Raw genomic sequence first — 22903 nt, 5'->3', positions numbered from 1 at the left:
AGCGGAGGAGAGGAGGTGAAAAACAGCAAAGACTAACAAAAATTGTTGCACAGTGGAACAGCGACGTCGTGTCGGAATGGACAAAGAGAGGGATCTCGGAGAGGATTTGATCCGCACATTGTTTCCGGTGAGTTTACTGTATTTCAATCACCCCTTAATCCCTGTCAGAATTGTGGGATTTTTAGCCATTTACCTGCGAACCAGGCCCAGTGTGCGTGCACCTTGTTTTCTCTCTCTAACTCTCAGCGAACATTGAAACCGAAACAGCGACAGTTGCTTACTCAGGCACAGACACAGACAGAGATACAGCTGCTGCTGCTGCTGCTGCTCGCTCTCAGAATCAACAATAAAAGCTAGCAAACAAAAACCATTTGTTGTTGCACAAAAAGCTCCTATTCCTTTGCTGTTCTCTCTCGCACGTTTCTGCCTCTCTCTCGCAAGTTTTCTAGCCAATTGTTGTTTACATTTGAAATTGTGGAAATTTGAACATTGGAAAGCGTTGCCGCCAGATGGCGACTGTAACTTCCGGCTCAGCGGCTTCTCAGGGAATTAATCTCGATGAAGATCGGTCGACCTTATATTGATTAGAACAAAGATATCTATTTTGATATCTAGAAAAGATTAATAATCTGAAAGAGGTGCGTTTACTTTACCTCCAGAGTAAACTGTATCACAAATCGTTTCGATTATTTATACTACCATCTTTAGGAATTGAATCAAAGAAAGCTCTGGGAAAGCTCAGGGCACACCACACTCACACGAGTAGGTCACTCTGCCACCAACCCTGCAGCTGGGGGTATGGGGTGGGCATTCCGGGCACTTTAATGATTTGTTTACAACTTTGTTGCCCTGCAATTTACCGCAAGCACACGGCTCCGCTCTGCCTGGCAGCCCTCTCTCTCTCTCTTCTCTCTCTCGTCCCTTTTCCAAGGGGAGCTTTCGGGGGCTGGCTGTGTCATGCGTTGCGCTCAAAAATTCGATAAAAAGGAGGCTCGTTTCTGTTTTGGCCTACATGCCACATGCCACACAGCGCGTCCAGCCCCGAATCGGAGTCCGAACCCAAAGCCGAACCACAGCCGATGGAAACTTGGTCAACAGCGGAGAGCTTCCAACTGCAGTAGCGCTGCGCTGCCACATTGCCACATTGCCACACTGCCATATTGGCACAAGCTTGCCTCAGTCGCCAGTTGCCACAGGACAGTCGAGACGAGTTGTTGTTTATCCTTGAAGGCAGCCGCCCGTGCACCGTACAGCTAGAGGCTTGTTTTGGTTACCGTAGTGGTTACCGTAGTGTTGGTGAACGAGTCCTCCTCGTCGTGCGCGCGTGTGTGTGCCCTCTGTCCTGTGTCCTATGCCCTGTGTGTGCGCTTAAAAATATTTGCCATGAATTATTTACCCAAAACGGGGCCTACAAACTTTTAAATGGAACACAGGATCGTACTCGTACTCGTGCGAAAAGTGGAGTTGAATAAGCAAAACGAAACTCTGACGCGGACGCGGACTCGGACCCGGAGCTAGGGGACTGGGGCAGCTTGCAGTGCAGGAATCAAGGATGCCAGAGGAGGATGCAGACTCCGTTGGATGCATTTTCTGAAGCGCAGTAGGTGCCTCTCTTTCTCTTTCTTTGTTGTTCTTCGTCGCTCTCTCTTTCTCTGTTTTCAGCAACCCTCCTTCTCTCTCTCTCTCTCTCTCTGAGTGGCTCTCTCTCTCTCTGTCTCTCTATGTTAGCGTGTGTAGAGTTTCGATTTCGTTAGAAAATCGAAACAAAAACTGGCAAGGGCTCGAGGATTGTGGGTGTCGGTGCTGCGGCTACCTGTAGATGCCACTCACACACACACACACGTACACGATACACTCAAACAAAACACTCACACACGCACACAATTGTATCCTCCTGCCAGTTCATGTGAGTGGGGAGTCCTTGAACACGGTTTATTGTCGTTTCACCATTCGCTGCTCCCGTATCCGTCTCTGTGTCCTCCACCTCCACCTCACCTCCACCTCCGTCTCCCCGCATCCGACTCTCGACTGCCCGTTTCCGACTCTAATTAATTTATAATTCAAGGTCCACTGAGCCTCCGCTGAAGGTTAAATATGAGGAACAGGCTTATGTTTCGTTTGATTGGGATTGGGATTTTCTGGTTCAGGATACTTCCAGAATACTCTCGCATATACACATACAGGCGGGCGAGGGGGGCGGGGGAGTGGTGGCACGCTAAAAAGTTTGAAATTGCTCGTCTCAACCCCAACCCCAACCACAACCCCACTCCCGCCATCTGGCAGAGATAATTGAAGGAATTTCTTGGCCACGCAACGACAAAGTTGTCCCAAGAATTTGGCGGCAGGGCCGTGATTCCTGGAGTCGAGTTTCGTCCAAGTTCTGGCCGATTACGTTCTTTGGCTTTTGGCTGATTTTGCAATCGGTAATCCTGTTGTTGCTGTTGTTTGATGGGGGATTAAAGAGATAGCGATAAGTCAGCGAAATGGAGCGGATGGGGGCGAAGAATTGGTGCAGAAGGATAAACCGCGTTACGCATACGCCACGTTGGCCCTGTGACGTGGTCTGGCAACTTTCGGGGGCAAACAACGGCAAAAGCTTCCCACTGCTGACCGTTGGGCGCCTGCCTCTTTCCTCTCTCCGCCTCTCGCAGTCTCTCCCGCCATTGGGCCTGCAGCAGCGGCAGCGGCAGCGGCTGCTTTCTTCTTGCTCGATTCTTTCGCCGAAGAACATTTTCGCCTGAGCAGGAAAAATGTTCAATGATTTTCCGCTCAGTGTGAAACGAACCAACAACTAAAACGAAACGAACGCGCGCGCATCGCACAAAATAGAAATATTTTCAAAGCGGGCGCACATAAAATTAACCTCCCCAGCCAACCCCCTGCCACCTGCCACCTGTCCGCAGCAAGAGCAAAAGGAGAATATCGAGAGGAGCGGGGCATAACTAAAATCTTAACTATAAAATAAACAATCGAATCGACGAAACAACAGAGACTGAACGCGAACCGAGATACTTATATCCACAGATACATATTGCACGAGTATGTAGATATTTGTACGTATCTGTGGCAATTATTATTGTGGCAATTGGACTGAGGATTGCACTGATTGCACCAAGATTGAGATTGAAATCGAGCGAATGACAGAGCAGAACAGAACAGACCGAAACAGAGACAAAGACAAAGAATCCACAAGTAGCTGGCGACGCAACGCGGGGCAGGCCCAGGCGGAAAGATAAATAGTCAAACAGATCGGATAATTGCTCTTTGGGGCGGCTAATGCTAGTTCTCGCTCTAAAAATAAACTCTCGAACAATTCTCGGAGACAACTACAACTACTGCATCACTGTTCCGCCCTCTGCAGACGAGTAGTTTTCCCAGTTTCCCCAGTTTCCCCAGGAAGTAGTCGGAGAAGAGCCACCTGCCCTTGGAGCCCTGAGGATCCGTGTGAGTAGAGCCCTGCTGTCTGTCTGTCCTTGACCCATCTTGATCGGATTAGGGAAAAATCGAAATAACAAACTTAACTTCTAGCCTGTGCGTCACATTCAGAGAGTGGCAGGAGAGCGAGAGCGAGCGAGAGAGAGAGAGAGAGAGTGTTGTGGTGTGGCATGGAGTGGAGTGTCGAGTCGTGTGTCGTGTGGCGTGTGCCCTTGCCTTGCCTTGCTGGTGTCTCTGTGCCCGCCGCCGTCGCACACACTAATTCGTCATTTTCCGTGTTGTTACTGTTGTTGGTACCTCACGTACCACACGGCGAATGGCGGCTAGCGGATGGATGAGTAGATGGGTGGATGGATGGATGGATGGGTGGATGGGTAGATGGATGAGTGGTGTTCACTTTTTATAGCCAGCAACAGTCACACACCCGGACACAAGCCACACAAATGAAGCGCCCGTCTCCTCCTCCCAGTGTCCCCTCTCGTCCCCTTCTGTCCCAGTGTGTGTCCCAGTCGACCGACAGTGTTTATGTCAATTTGAATTTTGCATGCGGCCGCTAAACGCTGAATGTGTTTGTGTGACTGTGTGCGAAAGTGCCTGCGGATGTGTGTGTGTGGGAAGCGGAAGACGGCGCAAACTGCGCTTCATTGCAACTTTGTGTGCGGCTTGTGGCAGCTTGTGGCGGAATGTGAATGTGCCACCAAGGAGTACTCGAAGACAAGAAAGAGACCGAAGCAGAGCGGAGCAGAGCAGAGCAGAGCGATGGCACTTGTCAGAGCGGAAACGGATATCCCGTGTGCTCTTTGCCTAGTCCGCCCTTCGCCTCTGAGCGCGCCTCCTGTTTGTCATTCCACTTCGTCAGCAGCAGAAGCAGAAGCATGTCCTGCCCCCCCATGTCCTTGCATTTGGAACACAGGAAATTTTAAATTGAATGTGCAACTCCCCGTCCAGCCCCCCTCCCCTCCCCTCCCCTTCCGATTGTCGCTCTGCGTCTCGCTGTCTGTTTTGCTGTGTTTGCCTTTGGCTCCAGCTCCAGCTCCAGGGCTCTAGTTCTAGCTGTTGCGCTGTTGTTTGTTCTTCCTTCTTCTGCACTGCGTCTTGTGTCCTGTGTCCTGTGTCCAGTGTCCTGTGCCCTGTCTCCTGTGTGCTGTCCCCTGTCTCATGCCCGATCTACTCTGTTCTGTTTGCCTCCATTTGCTTGGTCGCTGGGCGAGATTTGTTGGCTTAGAGCTGCCAGAGTGTCCAGAGATTGGTGTGTGTCAGTTGCAAGGGGAGGGCGGATGAGGGGGTGGGCATTAGTTAGTAAATGGCACATTTTGTGGACAGCAGGAAGACGGCCGGAAGGGAGGGAGACACTACAGTTGCTCCCCAATTCCTGTTGCATTGCCATCGTACTTTCCACGCTGTGACTCGTTCGGTTCCCGGTTTCCCATTCATTTGCCACTACGTGGCACAACATGCATACTTACCCCTAGATTTATGGGCCTCTGTGCCGACACACGCAGAACGTGGCTTATGTAACAGCTCCCAGGAGTAACCCAATTTCCTCCTCTGCTGCTTAAACAAATTGAAGCAATGGCCTCCCGTTGCACATCCGCCGCTGGCCTCGATTGGATTGGAGCCCTCCGACTGGGGATTGCGGAGAACGGAATCGGTGTCGCCGCGCAGCAGGAGGCCAAGTAGCAGAAGCAGCAGCAGCAGCCAGAGCACTGCCACTCGACCCCTTCCCGATGAGATCAGACGATGAGATGCACGGCCGAAAAGTATCTTTGAGAGCGCGTATCTGTGCCAAAGTGTTGGCCTAACTGCCGGCTGACTGTCTGCCTGCCTCCTGCCTGCCTGCTGCCTTTGTCCCCTTGGCTTTTATTGTTATTGTTGTAATCGTGTGGCACACACGCACTCTACATGCCGCACACCACATGCCACATGCCACATGCATGTATTATCCCATAAACACTTAACGTCGATGCTGATGTCGATTTCGCTTGGCTTTGGCTTGAGCATTGTCTTTGTCGGCTTTCGGGCTTATCGCACCCATCCGGACGAGAGGATGAGGCATGTGGGGTGTGGCGTGTGGCATGATGGCCTTCTCCCACCCCCAACCCACTACTAAATATCCATCTTGGTGTCCTGTGTGTGTCCTGTATGTGTCCTGTGTGTGTGTGTGTGTGGAGGGGTCTTTGGTCTCACTTGACGCTGCCTCAAGTTGTTGTCGCTCGATGTTCTCGTTATTCTTATTATGCTCCCCCTCTGCCACCTCCTCCCTTCCACACATGCCACCCATAACTTTTATTTGCATAAGTGTAAGTGTAAATGCATGTACATGTACATGTACATGCGTGTGCGTGTGTGTGTGTGTGTGTGTGTATGGGGCTCTCAATCCTTTTGTATTTGAAACAACAATAAAATACTCACAGACAAAGAGAAGGCGAGAGAGAGAGGGAGAGAGGGAGTGAGAGACGCATGTGTGTGTGTGCATGAATATTTCATTATATATATCGGATTTCTCAGAGCTTTGCCTGTTTTGTTGCCCCGTGTCGTTGCTGCTGCGGCAGCAGGTCCTCTCCCCTCCTCTCCCCTCCTCTGCAAGTGTCTGCAGTTTGCCCCGATTTCGAGTGGAATCGGTATTGGAGTACTTCACGATTGTGCGGTAATTACGGGGAGGGGCTTTGTGGGAGGGGCAGGGGTTTCATTTCCATGAAAGATGATTACGTGTCATAGAACAACGTTTGTTCGAGCCCCGATTTGATCTCCTGCGCTCCCCCTCCGCTCTAATGCATCATAATTATTCCACCCATTAGAACGACAGGATCCTCCGTCTCCGTCTCCGTCTCGATTCCATCATCAAGGGGTCATCAATCAAGGGACCCCCTCGGTCGAGCGGGTGGGGCTGTGCGTGTGCATCATTTGCGTATCTGTGTCCGAGAGTGTGCGAGCAATTTGCCACCGGAGGAGGCACAGTGCCTGTCGATTGTTTTCGACTCAAGGAAATGTTTCCCGAGTTTCGATTTCCGTCGTTTGTCAAAACTTTGTATGGGGCATGAGGCATGAAGCATGCGGGAGAAGGGGTGTGGGAGGGGGATGAGTGATTCATGGGTGTAGTATTTCTGAGGCGACTTCCGCCTTCCTCCCGTCTGATGATCTCTGGACATCGGACATCAGGCGCTGTCTTCCATAAAATTCCGAGAAGGAAACAAATTAAAAGTCCACGCAAAGGAGAAGATATCGTAAATAATGGAATTCGGAAAAACAAGACCACCATAAAGGCAATCAAAAACGAATTAAAAGAGCATTAAAATTCACAAATCCGGCAGCAAAGGGAAAAGATACTCCTCTGTACTCTGTGATGGCAAACAGCAAACATTTTTGACAAATGAATCAGATTGCCTTTCTTGTGTATTTATTGTTTTTGCGGTCAGAAAGAGGCCTGCAGATTTATTTGTATTTATTATAGAGCCCGAACCCCGAGCACCGAGCACCGAGCACCCAACACTCTGACCGACGGATGTCCGATGGGAGACGGGTGTCGTGTCCCAGGGTGCCCCATGGTGCCACCCGCACGTCTTCTATTCTACAATAATGTGGTGCACGGCCTGCATTGGCCGGGCCGCCAAAGCATCGATGGGACAGGGACAGAACTGGGACGATGGGCGATGTCTCGACTCGTGGCCGAGTGCGTGTTGACCGGGCTAGAAGCGAGCGGCGCGATTGCGTGGGCCCCCGTCCCGTTGCGTGTGTATGAAACAATAGGAATGGAAATGGAAGGTAGAAATGGGGGAATACTCTTCCCCTTTCACTTTTCCTGGGATTTCCCGGCGTAAAAACCGAACGAGTCGCCGGTAGGAGTGGGAGGGCTCCTTCGGAAGGGTATGCGTGCCTGCCCGTGTGTTTGCCCGCGTTTTGTATTTACTTGTTTGTCTTTTAATTTGGAAATTGTATTGTATAGCCTGTTTGCTTGGGAGCACTTTGCTCCCTGCCTCCTTCTCCCTGGGCACTCGGGACTCTGGATTACTCCTGGGTGCGTGTGTACTCCGGTTAATGGCCTGTGATGTGTACAGAAGGGCACAAAAGTGGCAGAGGGATCCATACGGAGGGAGCCACTGGCCTCCCCATCAGCGGGTTTCCCCGATGCTCCTTCTGCGACTCCGGGCTTATGTGGGGTAATTGCATTTCCTGTAAAGTGGAGCATATTTGACGGACCGTTGCATTATTAAGTGGACACAGGGGGTGTGCACTGAGCAGCTTGTAAAGTGCTAGCCCTGCTATTATCCCTGCTATGTCGATCGTAGGGAGGCAGGGAGGGAGGGACATTCTCCAGTCAATTATCACCAACACCACAGACAATTTTTCCATGAACGTTCGCCCCCGTTCTCCGCCCACGCGTAAACTGCCTCCAATGACTGGGTCAGGCATCGGGCATTGGGCATCGGGCATCGGGCATTGGGTGCTGTTGTCCATCAGGTGAATGAGTCAGCAGCCAGCGAGCGTCCATTACCCGCCGCCTGTCATTCAGCCAATTACCTGGGCCCCAAAAGCAAACAAAGCAGCGCCCCGAGCAAGATTGCGAATATACGGACTACGGAATACCAATACAGAGGGAATCCATACACTAGAAAGAGAGAAGCGGAGGAGCGGTGGGGCGATGGGTGGATGCATGGCAAACGATGATCGTTCGTTCATTCATTCATTCATATTTCTTTGAGGCGATTCATTTATGCCCAAATATTGCTCATAAAGATGGATGGGTGTATGTATCTGTGTGTACAGCATATAGATGTATCTGTGTATCTTTGTATCTGCGCATCTGTGGGGGCAGCATGTAACAGCTGTTTGCTAGAAGAAGAACTGAAGATGCAAAGAGAGAAGCGACATATTTTGTAGTCTCTCCTCTCTCTCACTCTCGTCTGTCGCTTTCCAGTCGCTCTCTCTCGATCTGTTCTCGTTCTCGGATGAATTCAGCGAGACACATCCCTGAAATGAACATTCGGCGAGAGTAAATTGGCTTGAATCTCCCGTGGACCACGGCGGGGATTTCTTTTCGCTTTGCAAGCGTTTGGCGTTTGGACGTGTCGCTTGGATGTCGCGTCGACCTACTGGCCCGTCCTCAGAGCAAAGTTAGTTTAACTGGGCGTATACGCAACGCAACGTAACGCAACGCGCCTCGAACCTACTGCCTACTGCCTGCCAGCAATCAGCCATTAGCCATCCGCCCCGTGGTACCGTCGCATCCGTCTCCGCGCTGCCGTGTCGTCGTTACTGCGTGGCCGCGTTCCCCGAGATCGAAATCGAGATCGAGAGAGATCCCAATCTCGATCCGCAAATCGCATTCCCCAGCGGCAGCCAGTCGTCGCCCGCCGCTCGTGCGTTCCGTTCGCTCTGTCGCTCTGTGTCGCTCTGCCACCCGACCGACGAGTCGTCGTTCCACGCGCACCACTGCCGAGCGACTGTCGCTCGTTACCCGTATCCGTGTATCCGTAACCGGTTATCGGTATCCGCATCCCGTGACGGTTTAGATCGGATCGGAGATCGAATCGAATCGAGTCTACTACGGCCCACTGCCCCGTACACTGCCAGCTGTCAGCGGAGCGGACGATGTGCAGAACCGTTTGGAACTAGAAGCATTTGAAAGGCACGGGATTTTCAGCTTTTCTTTCTGCCTTTCTGCCTTTGTGCCTCTCTATAGCTATTTTTACCGTGTGTGTGTGCTGCTGTGCGGTGTGGCACACACACATACTTCGACAATACAACATTTTCAAATCTCACATATTTTTTTCTTAACAAATTTGCCCGAGTTTCCTCTTCTCTGCTCCACATCTATGCATGTGTTGGGCGTGTGCGTGTGTGCGTGTATGAATGTGTGGAAAATTTAATTTTCATGGCATTAAATAAGTTATAAAACAACACATTGATAAACGGAATGACTGCAATCGAAAAAAATCGATAAATTCGAAAGCAATCAAGGGATTACCGGGATGCCGCCCGATCGATCCACTGTGCCACGCGTAATCCTCTCTGAATAATAATCAGATTATGAATCCAATTAAGATTGGATAAAGAATCCAATCGGTGTGTGTGTGTGTGCGTGTCTGCTGTGTGCATCGGATCGATTGGGGCAAAGAGTCAAGCTGTCATTCGCCATTTTCCATTTGCCACATTCCGCTCTGTCGCTCTCTCTCTCGCTCTGCTCTCTCTCCCTGCCACTTGCCACTTGCTACTTGCCGTCTCTTTTGGCTGGGATGCATCTGAGCGGGTCTGAGGAAGGCGTGTCAAGTAAAAGACCTTCCTTCCTGCCTCTAAAGTGAGGCAAAGGCACAGGCAAAGGCATAGGCATACAACAATAACTACTGCCACAGTCAGTAGTCGTGCTCGGTGGCGTCTTCTGTCTGGTCTGGTCTGGCTTTTCGGGTGTTAATACTTAATTTATGTGAACCTATAAATAATTTCAATTTAGAGAATCCGAATGCTGTTGACTGCCACAGTGCCTCTCAGTCCCAGTACCAGTATCAGTCCCAGTCCCAGTCTTAGCCTCTCCGCCTCTGGCAGCGTCTTCTCCTTGCCTTTCCTTTCGTTCCTATACTATACTACGAGTATACTATAATATAGTGCGAGTTGTACGAAAAAATATGCTAAAAATACCAAAAATTGAACGCTGCGTGTTCTTTTTACAGTGTATGTGTGTGAGTGTGTGTGTGTGTCTATAAGAGAGAAGGAGATAGAGAGAGAGAGTGAGAGTGAGAGTGCAGTGCGAATTGATTGAAGTGCAGGCAAGTCCGCAACGAAAAACAGAGTGATCCATCTCTAAAGAAACCAAAAACTGAAGCGTGAAACGCCTGAAACCAACAAAAAAAAACAAACAAACACACACTCACACACACACACAGACAGTCACAGGCAGTAGGCCACAGGAGGATGGCAGATGGGATGATTGTTGTTTGGGTTCTATCGGCGGAGGAGGCCAGAGGAGAGCAGCATCGACAACCCCACTGTGCGACGTCAGTCAGTCAGTGGACTATTATTTAATGTTCATCTAAATCTGAGGCAAGCAGAGAGAGCGGGAGGGGCGGGGACAGATTTGCCAAAAAGAAAATAAAATCAAAAGACAGAAAATGAGACGGAGACAAGCACTAAAATACAGTTGAATACTCGTACACTCGTACAGTGAATATTACGAATATTTTCGGTTGCTCGTCGAGCGAAATTCAGTTTTCAGTTTTCGGTTCAGTTGTATCCCATTTTACGAGTATGTGCCGCCAACGCTGACGCCGACGCCGACGCCGTCGCCTCTCTTTGTTCGAAAGAAAATCTTTTAAAATAACAATGATACATACCGCTCTCCGTTGTCCGCTCTCCTTTGGCCACTAGCCACTAGCTGCTGGCCACTGGCCACTGGCCGCTGTCTTGTTTATAAATAAATGCTCATACGTAGGATGATGTTCTTTATCACAGAGGAGGAGGAGGAGGAGGAGAGCAGCGAGAGTGATAATAGAATGCCCTGGGCAGGCAGGCAGCCACTTGCTTCCGAATGGATTGGATTGGATGGGATGGGATTGGACTGGATTGATTGCTCCATTTGTCTGCCAGATAATAATTGCTGCTGCTTCGATTTATGGTCAACCAACCTGCCCCTCTGCTCGGCAACAGCAATTGCTTTTGGCCATATTCCGCCTGTTGCTGTTGCTGTGGCTGTTGCTGGAATATCCATGTTTTTAGAGCAACAGAAGGGGCAAACGTTGCCCAAGAGCCGAGAGGAGCCCAGCCAGAGACAGAGCCAGTGGCTCCTACGAGCAGCGGTAGTTGCGTTTGTTTTCATCATCATTAATGTTTAAACAAAACAACATTGCCCCCACAGTCTGGAGTCTGGCGATGCCGGGACAGTGGAGCAACACTCCTTTGTTCTGCCACTGCCACTGCCACTGCCTCTGCCAATCCTACTAGCAATCCCTCGAGCAGTCCCATGCCCCGCAAACGGTGATTCGTTGCTCGGTGTGTGGATGTTGTCTATTAATAACAAAGCCTCTGAAGAATTCGCCTCTCGTCGCGTCTAAACCAAAATCGTTTTGGCGGCGACCGCAGAAGAACAATAAAAAGCGAGAGGCAAACCAGAAACCAGAGGCAGAAGCAGGAAAAAATCCAAACCGAAGAACCAAAGAAGCGGCCAAGCAAAATGTTTGCGGAATACGCAATGTTGCAAGACGGTTAAAGTAAACAAGGGCCGGGGGGCAGGGTCCGAACAGAATGATGGGGGGCATGCCCCGACCAGAAAGCACTCTCCCACTGTCTCCCGTTCTCCGCTTCCTGTGAGTGAGTGCATTTGAACTCTGAACTGTTTGCATAACCTGAAGCAATCTTCAAACCTCCATTCACAAATAAAACCATTTCCGGCAGGGCTTTCCCCCTGTACCTCCTGCCGCTCCACGTTCTCCATGGAGCAGGCTCCTCGGGTATTCGGGAATTTGTCGATTGAGAATGTGTGTGTCACTTGATGGGTTGTGTGGCGGCAGGAAGCGGAATTCGATTCCAGAAAAGCAAAGCCAAAAACTTGTCGAAGTAATACACAAATATTCTCCCCCACTCCATGCTCCGTGGGGCAGCGGGAGGGGGGTAGAATATTCGAAATAATCCTACAAACAATTTGAGCGCAAAATACTTATAATAAAATCTATATTATACAACTACGGGGCAGAGTCTGGGATTACTCATCGTCGTCATCGTAAAGCATTCGAAAAATTCCACTGGTTCCTCGCTCTCCAGAGGCAGAGCACACATGGCCTCCAGTCCCTGATCGGAGCAGGGCATCGAATGCAGGAGAAGTGCAAGTGCAACTGAGAGACTATGAAGAGAACCCTGCAGGTACTGTGCGTGGCCTTCGCCTTCTACTATGCACTCTTCGTTATATTCTATTACTGCTATCGGGCGTACATTTGAATCGAACAGGCATCGATCCATCTGCTGGCCCTGCCCCGAGAACAGCTGAGCACAGAGAAAATCCACTCGAGAGGCGGCGGCTGCCGCCTGCCATTGAGAATTCTGTGGCATTTGACGTGGCTCGTGCACACAGACACACACCTACAGTATATACTCGATAGATAGATATATGTGTGGATAGGTGTGGGGGTGCTCTGTGTGCGGGGCAGATAGATTTGGTTTTGGCCAGTGCCAGCGCCAGTGCCAGTGCCAGCGCCTGAGAAAAGAATAAAACTATGAATCGCATTGAGAAGAGCACACTGCAATCGCATCAAATCGAATGCAATTACATCGAATCCATTATGCTTCGTCACCGCATCACATCATCCGCTCGTCCTCGACTTTCTCCAAGGTATTTTCCATTTCCCCACTGTCTCCCGCTGTCTCCTCCTCCGCCAACCCTCAACAATCCTCCCGCTCAGATCGTAAAAATCCCGTTACGTGCGTGGCACTACTCGAACAAAGGGGGAACTGCTGGGAAGGGGCAATCGGAGGGAATCGCTCAGTTCTTTCGACAGATGGAAATCAATAAATCATTCGGAATATGCAAAAAGATTCGCATACAAATACAGGGCTCCGATCCGGAGGGTTCCGTAAATGCTTCTGGTATTCCATTCGCCGGCTGTTTACTAAAATTGCATAATCTATAGTTCTATAGAACATTCATGAATCTCTCGTTTTGTCGCCTTTTTTCAGATCGCTCTCAGACTTCTTTCTGGTGACAGGACAAGAATGGCCTACGACATCAGCATAGAGCACAACAATTGTCAGACGCCATTATCGATAGACTCTTGGGGCATGCAACTGTAGCATCCGAGGCAGAGCCAAGACCAAGACCAAGACAAGCAGAGAACAGGAGAACAGAGAACAGGAGTACAGGAGAAGGCAGAACGGCAGAAGAAGGGCAGGAGAGAGCCGACAAATTGTAACTTTCGCGTTTCAGTGAAAAAACCCAACAATTTAACAACTACGGAACATAGTTTTAGCCCCTAACTAAACTACAAATACAACTACAACTACAACTACAACTACAACAATTAAGAACATTTAAGCACTAAGCAGAGCAGCTAACGAACTAAGCGAAACGAACTAAACACCAAACACTAAACTAAACTAAACTAAACACTAAACCCAAGCTAAGAGGAGCTAAGAGGAGATACAGCAACAGCAGCCACACTAAATGCAGATGAGGCAGAAGCAACAACAAGGAGAAGGAGAAGTGCAACAATCGAGCGGAAAATCAATGAGCAGCAAACGAAAGCATAAAAAGCTCAAGCCAACAACGACACTCAACTGTAGAGGAGGAGGAGGCAACCTGTAGACAGCGCACGGGAACGGGCAAGGGAACGCGAACGGGAACGGGAAGGGAGAGAACGAAGCTTTGAAGCATGCAACAGGCTGGCCAACTCACGCAGCAGCAACAACTCCAGCTACAGCTCCAACAGCAGCAGCTCCAGCAGCAGCAGCTGCAGCAGAATGGCGGCGACGCGGCCGCCTATGCCGCCGCCTCTGCTGGCCAGGCTGCAGGCCAAGGCGGGAGGCGTGCCGCGATAAGCGGCGGCCGCTTCGACTTTGAGGATGGCGGCACCTACTGCGGCGGCTGGGACGAGGGCAAGGCCCACGGACACGGCGTCTGCACGGGACCCAAGCACCAGGGCGCCTATGCCGGAGCCTGGAACTATGGCTTTGAGGTCTCCGGCTCGTACATCTGGCCCAGGTAAGTACTGCCAACGGAAAAGAAAACCTTGTGCAGGGATTGACCTTTGGTTGTTGTGTGCTTGCAGCGGATCCCACTACGAGGGCCAGTGGCAGAACGGTCGTCGCCATGGCCTGGGCGTGGAGCAGATCGGGCGGCAGATCTACCGCGGGGAGTGGTCGAAGGACGGCCATAAGGGACGCTACGGCGTCCGGGAGAGCACCGTGTCGACGGCCAAGTACGAGGGCACCTGGAACGAGGGCTACCAGGATGGCTCCGGCTGCGAGACCTACGCCGATGGAGGTAAGAGGGCATCGGGCACCGGGCACCCACTGCGCGTTGCGTATACGTTATACGTATACGTAATACGTGCATGAGATCATTTTGCGTTTGGTTTTTGGCTCGGTTTCAAAACGCGGCAAAAATGAATGCTTGCTTCTGCTCTGCCTCTGCTTCTGTTTTACTTTTTGACGTTTCTGTAATCATTTGTAGGCGTCCGAATGTCCGAGTGTCCGTGTGTCCGTGTGTATGTATGTGTTTGTGCCACACGGGGAGGAAGAGTGACCCACCCTGACGTCATATTTTTATTTCTCATCCGCGGTTCAATGATATTTTGCTCTGTTGCCTGCCGCTTTTCGTTTGTTGGTTTCCATTTGTACATTTTTGCACCGTGAGTGGGGTTTTTCTGGGGAAATTCGTGTTGGGGAAAACACATGGCTCTGCCCTGGCCGAGTGGCGTCGTCTATTGGTGGCTGCCTCATTGCACTCCCCGAATGTCCGTCCATCCAAAGTGTGTCGCGTCCCCCTAATTGGAAAGGTTCCCCAATATGCAAATGCGACCTTTACGCCCAAGGGAATGAGCGGAATGGCGCATAACTCTATTAATTAGCATTAGTCGAGGGCTAAGTAGCATTTCCCAATCAACCCACTCCACTGCCACTGCCGCAGGCAAAGGAAATGGCAATGGCAATGGCAAAGGAAAGGCCTGTAAATGGCGGGACGGGACTCCTTCAGGCGGAAGGCACGTGGGGGGCCGTTAATAGAAATACACTTCACTTAGGGACATCCTGTGGAAGAGCAGCAGGGCAGGGGAATAGGATAGAACACAATGCGGCTGCACTTATCGTTTGCATATCAATTTATTGTGATTCAGAAGTTCAGAGGTGACTGATGCATACGAGTATTCATTCGACCATTCGCTCTGATTGCAGGCAAGTACCAGGGACAGTGGCAGGAGGGGAAGCGCCATGGATACGGCATCCGCACCTCGGCTCCCTTCGGCCTGGCCTCGCACCACCGCCGCAAGAACCTGCACGCCTCGCTGAGCTCCCTGCGGAGCGGGGAGAACGGGAATGCGGCCAAGATGGCCGCGGAGAAGTCGGAGGAGATCCGCGGGGGCTTCGTGCTGACGGCCAAGTCGGACAAGCTGCCGGTGCGCCGCAACAGTCTGACGGAGAAGACCAAGAAGGGATTCCTCATGGTGGGTCTTCATCTGGGATCTCTCTTCTCTTCGAAGGAGCCTTCAACTGATTTCTCTCCACTCTCTGCAGGGCCTCAAGATGCGCAAGCAGCGCAGCACGGGAGATCTGGAGAAGCGTGGCACGATCGCGTCCGGCAGCATACGCTCCACCATGTCCTCGGCTTCCTGGATCAGCACCGGCTCCGAGCAGTCAAACCTGACGCAAAAGTAAGTGGAAAGCGGAGAGCCCATCCGGAGTGTCCACTGATTGAATTCGAATCCCCTTGAATCTAGATCAACGCACACGGAGTCCAATGCCAGCTTCACCTTGGAGGACGAGCAGCTGGACCCCACTGTCGTGGAGACCTACATGGGCGAGTGGAAGAAGGACAAGCGCTGTGGTCACGGCGTGGCAGAGCGCAGCGACGGCCTCAAGTGAGTCTAGTCTTCATAAGCCACAATCTTTTCCACTGAATGCCAATCCTTCTGCTTTAAGGTACGAGGGCGAGTGGTACAACAACCGGAAGCATGGCTACGGTGTGACCACCTTCCGCGACGGCACCGTCGAGGAGGGCAAGTACAAGAACAACATCCTGATCACCAGCCAGAAGAAGAAGCATTTGTTCCTGGCGCGCTCGCGCAAGTTCCGCGACCGCATCACGGCCGCCGTCAACTCCGCCCAGCGCGCCCTCAAAATGGCGATGCAGCGATCCGACATGGCCATCTCCCGCATGGCCACCGCCGCATCCAAGGCCCAGAACGCGGACACGTCCGCAGAGCAGGCGAGAATCGACTGTGAGAACGCCGTGCGCATGGCCCGGGACTTTGCCCCGGACTTTAAGCCCTCGGTGCTGGAGCGCTTCGAGAAGCTCCGCTACCGCGAGCGGGAACGTTTCCGCGGCGCACCGCCGGCCCCCACCGAGGCTGGGATGAAACCGACTGCGACAACGGGAATGGGCATGGGAGCGGGATCGGGAGCGGTATCGGGAGCGATATCGGGAGCGGGATCAACGCTGCAGCAGCAACAGCAACAGCAGACGGGACAGTTCTCGCCGGCGAGCAGCAGCGGATCGGATGCCTATGCCACGCAAGCACAGCGCCAGCAGCAGTATCTGAACATGCAGCAGCAGCAGCGGCGCATGTCCCAGCAACAGCAGCTGGAGTCCGAGTGCCCCGTGCCGTCGTCGATGTACTCGCAGCAGCTGCCCGTCTCGCCGCAGACGGATCTCTCGGGAATGGTCAGCCAGGCGCAGCCGAGCCACGCCCAGGTGATCAGTGCCATCAATCAGATGTACCACCAGCAGCAGCACCAGACCCAGCAGCAGCAGCAGCAACAGCAACAGAGCAACCCACAAATGAATCCTGCATATCAGTTCCAGCAGCAGCAGCCGCCCGGCCAGGCCAAAATGAACCTGAACCAGAACCAGACACAGACGCAGACACAGGCTCAAGTGCAGCAGCTTCCGTTCGGGGCTGGCACCAATCTTGCGAACATGTCGCCGCAGCAGCAGCAGCAGCAGCACCTACAACAAAACCAGCAACTCCAGCAGCTGCAACAGCAACTCCATCAGCAACAATCCGCGATGCATGCCTCGCCCAGCCACAATGCCTCCAATCTGCTGCGTCGCGCCTCGCAGATGCAGCAGCAACAGCTGCAGGAGGCTGTCGCTGCCAATGCCGCTGCCATGGCAGCCGCCCAGCAGCAGCAGAGGAGCGGACGCCCGCCCATGCTGGGCCAGATGGGCCAGCAGTCGTCCATCGACCATTTCGACCACTACAAGCGACCGCCCAGCCGCGACTCCTCCATCGACAGGTACGCGCGAGCCGCCAGTCGCATGAGCGGCGCCTTTGCCGGCTCCCGCCAGACCTCGCTCGATCGGTCCGGAATCGCCGACCCCACGCTGACCAACGGCGGAACCACCACACCCGACGGGCGTCCGCGTGCCGGCTCAGTATTCCGAGGATCCACCCCGGTGCCGGGAGCAGCCGCCGGCACCTCAAACATGACCGGCAACGGATCTCTGCCCTCCGGAACTGGTGGCAGACTGTCGCGTGCCGGCACCCCCAGCCTGGGAGCTGCAGCACGGGCGCCCAGCCAGAGCAACACGGCGGAGCCGCTCTTCTCCTCGCCCAACCAGCCGTTCGAGGACGTTCTGCTGCGTCAGCGGACGCTCGGACAGGATATCATTCCCTCGCCCTTGCAGCCCAAGCGCACGGAGAGCCTCTACTTGCCAGCCAAGCCGGCCACACCGGTGGGCATGGCCATGGGCGGCAAAGGTGGCGGAAAGAAGATGAAGGTGAGTGGCAGCATCTCTATCTATTTATTGTTCTTTCTCCTTCCGAATCGAATCGAACTATATGTATATGTACTATAAGTATGTACAGATATCGTATATTTCATAACACAGTTAATCCGCGGGATGAACTTTATTTGTATGGCGGCTAGCATCTACTTTGGTATGTCTGTGTCCCATCCCATCCCATTGGAGTGCGTGAGTGTGAGTGCGAGTGCGAGTGCGAGTGGGGCTAAGAGAGTGCCAGTACGGGGCACAGAGCAGCCCGAAGGCTTGTATTCATTTTCAAACATTTCTCGGCCAGCTCTCTGGCGGCGGGGCTAACATGTGCCCATTCTGGGCTATTTTTAGTTGGGTGCGAATGCACGCCAGGCGGATCAGCCAGCTAGAGGCTAGAGATTGGAATGCACGTCCCGTGCTCTGCTCTCCGGCTCTACGGCTCTACGGCTCTCCTGCCTGAATCTTGCTGAATCTCTCGGATGAACACTCCACAAGTGGCCATTGGAAAGGCCAGTGAGAATAAGCATTCGTCAAGAGTGTCGCCTGTCCTCTGTCGCCACTCTGCTCATTTGTAGCCTGCCAGCGACTGGCGACCGTCGACAGTTTTCGAAATGTCTGCGCTAGTAGCAAACGACGCGTCGGCCACAGCAGATTGAGGTTTCGCCTCCGATTGCGGTCCGGTCCACTTTGAATGCCACTTCGGATCAGCAGCAGTAGCAGTAGCAGTAGCCATATAAATATACATATGTGTCCCATTCAAAACAAGATAAATACATAAAAATTTAAAAAGCAGAAGTGGAGGCAGAGGACGGCAATATCTGTTGTTGTTTTGGCTCATTGCCGTGCCATACCGTGCCGTGGGTTGTTCTGTTCCGACTATTTTTGGCTGACGAATCGCGACTCTCGACTCTCTGCGTCTCCGTCTACGTGTCCGTGTCCGTGTCCGTGTTCGCGTCCGAGTCACCATTGTCTGTACTAAGTAAAACCGATACCGAAGCGCCATGTCCAACTCGTTTACATGTTGGAACCGCCTGTAGGGGGGACTACACTACACAAATTTTCCAACGTTATGCAAGCATCGCTCTGGCTGCAGCCGCAGAAGTAGAACTCTTGCTGACACTGTGAAATCGAAAGCACACAATGGACTGGTATCCCGAGGAGGATGAGGAGGACCTAATGTTCTCGCCCGCTCTGTTGGCGCGTCGTGCCAGCGAGAGCTGGATCGTTGAGCCGCCAGTCGAGGTGGAGAATCTCTCTTTGCTTGATTCCGCGTCCGACATATGAATACATGAATTTTGCTTATTTCTTTTAGACGGTGCCCATCAATGTGTCGCTGCAGCGAAAGAAGTCCATGCCAGACTTCCAGGAGCTGCCGCGTGCCACCGAGGCCATGAGTCGCGAGGAGGTATCTGCACTGGGCTCGGCCCGCCGCGAGGCAGTGCGTCGACAGATCGAAGTCAACGAGCGCCTCAAAGCGAATCCCTTGCTGTACCTGGTCAGTCCACAGGTTAAGGTGAGTGTTCCCGAGCACTTGATAGTGGGCTGCATTCTATTTCGTCTGTTCTTCTTTCCAGGATTGGTTTGTGCGCCAGCAGCTGGTGCTGCTTGTACTGTTTTTCAATGCGGCGTTGGCACTACTGTTTGTCTACATGCTCACCTAGCGCCGAAGGATACGAAAGACGACACGAGGCAGGAGCAGATGTGCTTGCGACTCGCCTCCGCACGGCTCGGCGTTTTTGGAGCCACTGTCACTCAGATGCTCAGTTGGGCAAGAGCGCAGCCCGCGCTGTTTCGTGTGCTCTGTGTACTCCACTCCTCCCCACACTTTTGTGGGGGCGAAGCTAATTACTTTTTAGCATTTGCAGTAACAAATTATGAACCAAAATAAGTATCCAACGTACTACACACACTCGTCGCGAATACTCGTATGTTTATCATATATATAATATGAGAGTAACAAAGAGAAGAGAAGAGAAGCGAAGAGAACCAACACACAAAATCGAATTACAATTCTAGACTGCAGCCAACTAAAGAATAATATAATTAACTAATTAACTAGCGCAGAACTGCAATGCACAAATCGTAGTAAACTACTAGTAAAATACTTGAACCGAACCGGGTGGCTGTGCGGCCATTCGATTAATTTGTCAAGCCAATTAAACAATTTATATTTGTGGCTAACCAGATAGGAGAGGAGGTAGCAGCAGCAGCAGCAGCAGCAGTAGTACGAGATCAAATAACTATATGCAAATCAATTTAACGAATTTTTCTACACATTTAATGTAAAGCTAAAGGTAAAGGTAATGGTAAAGCAGAATGAAAGAAACAAAAACACAGAAGCATAATCAATGTTTGAGCAGAACGAACACACGTAATACTCTTATATGTACATATATATGGATGTATTCGAACTGTGGCTACATAATATCGTACATATGTAATACGAAAGCAAATCTTAGACAAATGCAAAGAAACCAAAAAAAGAAAACAGAAACAGAAGCAGAAACTATTTCCTATTTGCAATTGAATCTACATTAGTCAGCAAACTTAATCAAAACAAAAGGCAACCAAATAATATATGTATGTACTCATATTTATATATTACAAATCGTAACGATGTGACACCTATATTTGTATAATTAGCAAAATTTTATGGGACCGAAAATAACAAGAACAAGAACACGAGCAGCAGCCGCAGCAGCAGCAGCAGCTCCAAGAAATCAAAAATCTAGGGCGCTTTTCGCGCTTTGTTTTGGGTTAACCAGTTGAAAATTTTTGAAAGAAGTAAGGTAAACAGAATAGTAAAGAAAACAAATCCAAACAAAACAAAATCTATAAAATATATATGTTTAAAAACATCGGATTGAGATTGTTGACGAATGAAGCTGTATATATACATTTTAAAATATCGTATAACTATATTTATTTTCTTCTCCATAATTTATGTTTAATTTCATACTTTCATTTCAATGTGTTGGAACATATCGTTTTTAGTTTCATTTAATTTATGATATACGAACATGTTTTCAACGTTATTATTTGAACTTTTTCATTTGTTATAGAGATTTTTATGCATTAAAATATTGAAATGAAATAAAACCGCACATTCGCATCTTAGCAAGTGTATTCGGTAATCTTTTATTTGATAACTCTACCACTTATCACTTACCACTTACCATTTACTATTTATATTTATATCGAAAATGAAACTCTCAAGTGCAATTATAGTAAACTGTAAAACTTTCTGCTTTCTTCAGCTATTTGATGTGCGTCGATAGAAGAACTGTACTCGTAAATGGAGAGCGATCATAACGTAACTCACTTTGGTCCTATATTTTGTAAGGCCCTTTTTCATTCACATGTAAGGAAAGAGAAATTGGAAATTTTCTGACATGACATGACATGCAGAAAACTTACGAATTGAAAGACTTGAAACTGAAAATTGTTGGCTGATTTGTGAAAATTTAAAATAAAAACAGTTTGAAATGAAAATGTAGTAGGACTCGCGCGGTGCAAGGGCTATGCGAACTTGATTCAAGTATTTATATTGCATTATATTTGCATGCAAAACTGAATGAAACAACCAAGCAAATCGAGTTATTTATGTATATATGTATCTATGTTTATCAGATTTGCAAGCATACTCAAAGATAAAGCTGGAAAACGCATAAGATTAAATCTTATTAAAAGTTATCAACATCAAGAAAATATATCAAAATGATAGCATGATAATGAAGGACATTTTTGAAATACTATAATAAAACACATAAATTAAATTCTCCTAGCCGAGATTTTGATGGCGGTCGAAAGTCTGAATCCTCACGATATTGGCATCGCTCAGGACATGTAGGGATCGTAAACGATCAGGGGAATCCAGAAATGTCCAAATCGGAAAGGCAATATCCTTTTTGCCCTCGAAGCTAAAGTATTTCAAACGGTCGAGGATATTCTCGCGAGAAGGCGTGGCCCAGATCGAACAAGAAATGGAGGTAAAAAGTAAGTATATATGATTGGGGACAATATCCTTGATCCTTGGTAAGTAATCGATCAACTCAAGGATTTTCTCCCAATCACGAGAATGCGTGGCACGCCCAGATTTGTCAGGAATGGCGGAGTTTTAGCGATCTATACCGGCAATATCCTTATTGTCCTTGAGGCCAAACGATCTGATATACAATATCCCGAACCTAACAAGCCGTCGTCATCCTTCGACCCTGCTATCGACAACTTTCTCAAGGACTTTGGCTATGGCAACCAAGGCAGGGGCTACGCGGACTACTAGGCTCTAGATAGATCTCGTTGTTGTTAGGTTTAAGGATACACGTCTATACATTTAGATAGTAGATATTAATGTTTTCCACTTGTTTATTTATTTGTACTAAGTTAAGTTATGATGAATAAAACTGTTGTAAAATCATCCTTGCTGTATCCTGTATCGGGGAAGCTATCCCGATTGTAAAAAGGCGTGGCACGTCCAGATCGGTTCACAAATGGAGGAGAAAACTAAATATTTTTTATTGGGGAAAATGTCCTTGATCCTTGATAAGGACTCCATAAAATCAGGGACATTTGTCCGATCACAGGAAGCCATCGCACGCATAGATCGACCCACAAATAGCCGAGAAAACAGAATATGTATGGATGGGGTTATTGGAGTCCTTACCGAAGGATCAAGGATATTTTTGTGATCACGTGGGCCATGGCACGGCCCAATCGGGCCAGAAATAAGGAAGAAAAGAAGATATATATGTCTGGAGAAAATGTCCTTGATCCTTGGTCCTTGATAAGGACTTTAAAAAATCAGGGACACTTTTCCGAGCACAGGAAGCCGTCGCACGCCCAAATCGGCCCACAAATAACGGACAAAACAAAACTGGTTTGTAATTTGTTATTTTTGAAAATGTAGTTCAAGAAATCGCCTATAGGGGCGCCACCGTACAAAACACCAGGCAAACAGAAATCAGCAGAAGGTCGATGATTTTTTTTTAAAAAAATTTGTTGCCCCCTAAAGTATGCTGCGAAATATTTTTGCAATTCCCACAGTTGCTTGCTGCTGAT

At 50.0% G+C, this 22903-nt stretch overlaps 1 protein-coding gene across 4 annotated transcripts; it reads left to right on the top strand.

Moving 5' to 3' along the window:
• The first annotated feature begins 67 nt into the window (after window positions 1-67).
• On the top strand, window positions 68-20971 carry LOC6589539 (junctophilin-1). 4 transcript variants are annotated; one of them, XM_026988086.1, is made up of 9 exons: window positions 68-127; window positions 13093-14113; window positions 14181-14395; window positions 15304-15572; window positions 15643-15779; window positions 15846-15986; window positions 16048-17848; window positions 19158-19358; window positions 19420-20971. In XM_026988086.1, exons 2-9 carry the CDS (start codon window positions 13785-13787, stop codon window positions 19504-19506), a joined length of 3180 nt encoding a protein of 1059 aa, XP_026843887.1. In that variant the 5' UTR covers window positions 68-127; window positions 13093-13784; the 3' UTR covers window positions 19507-20971. The 4 variants fall into 4 exon arrangements, with proteins under 4 accessions (XP_026843887.1, XP_026843888.1, XP_026843886.1 ...); XM_026988087.1 differs by lacking the exon at window positions 68-127 and adding an exon at window positions 1411-1600; XM_026988085.1 differs by lacking the exon at window positions 68-127 and adding an exon at window positions 2796-3444.
• The last annotated feature ends 1932 nt before the right edge of the window (window positions 20972-22903 follow it).

This window comes from Drosophila persimilis, unplaced genomic scaffold (genome assembly GCF_003286085.1).
Source record: "Drosophila persimilis strain 14011-0111.01,24,50 unplaced genomic scaffold, DperRS2 tig00000191-arrow-pilon, whole genome shotgun sequence".
Taxonomy (NCBI): domain Eukaryota; kingdom Metazoa; phylum Arthropoda; class Insecta; order Diptera; family Drosophilidae; genus Drosophila; species Drosophila persimilis.
This window is presented reverse-complemented; position numbering and strand designations above follow the sequence as displayed.

What these genes read in the sequence shown, in the direction of transcription:
- LOC6589539 (XM_026988086.1), top strand. Translation starts at nt 13,785, where the DNA reads ATGCAACAGGCTGGCCAACTCACGCAGCAGCAACAACTCCAGCTACAG. An exon ending in CCAAGAAGGGATTCCTCATG is followed by an intron (nt 15,573 to 15,642) that starts GTGGGTCTTCAT and finishes CACTCTCTGCAG; the next exon opens with GGCCTCAAGATGCGCAAGCA. An exon ending in TGGTCAGTCCACAGGTTAAG is followed by an intron (nt 19,359 to 19,419) that starts GTGAGTGTTCCC and finishes TCTTCTTTCCAG; the next exon opens with GATTGGTTTGTGCGCCAGCA.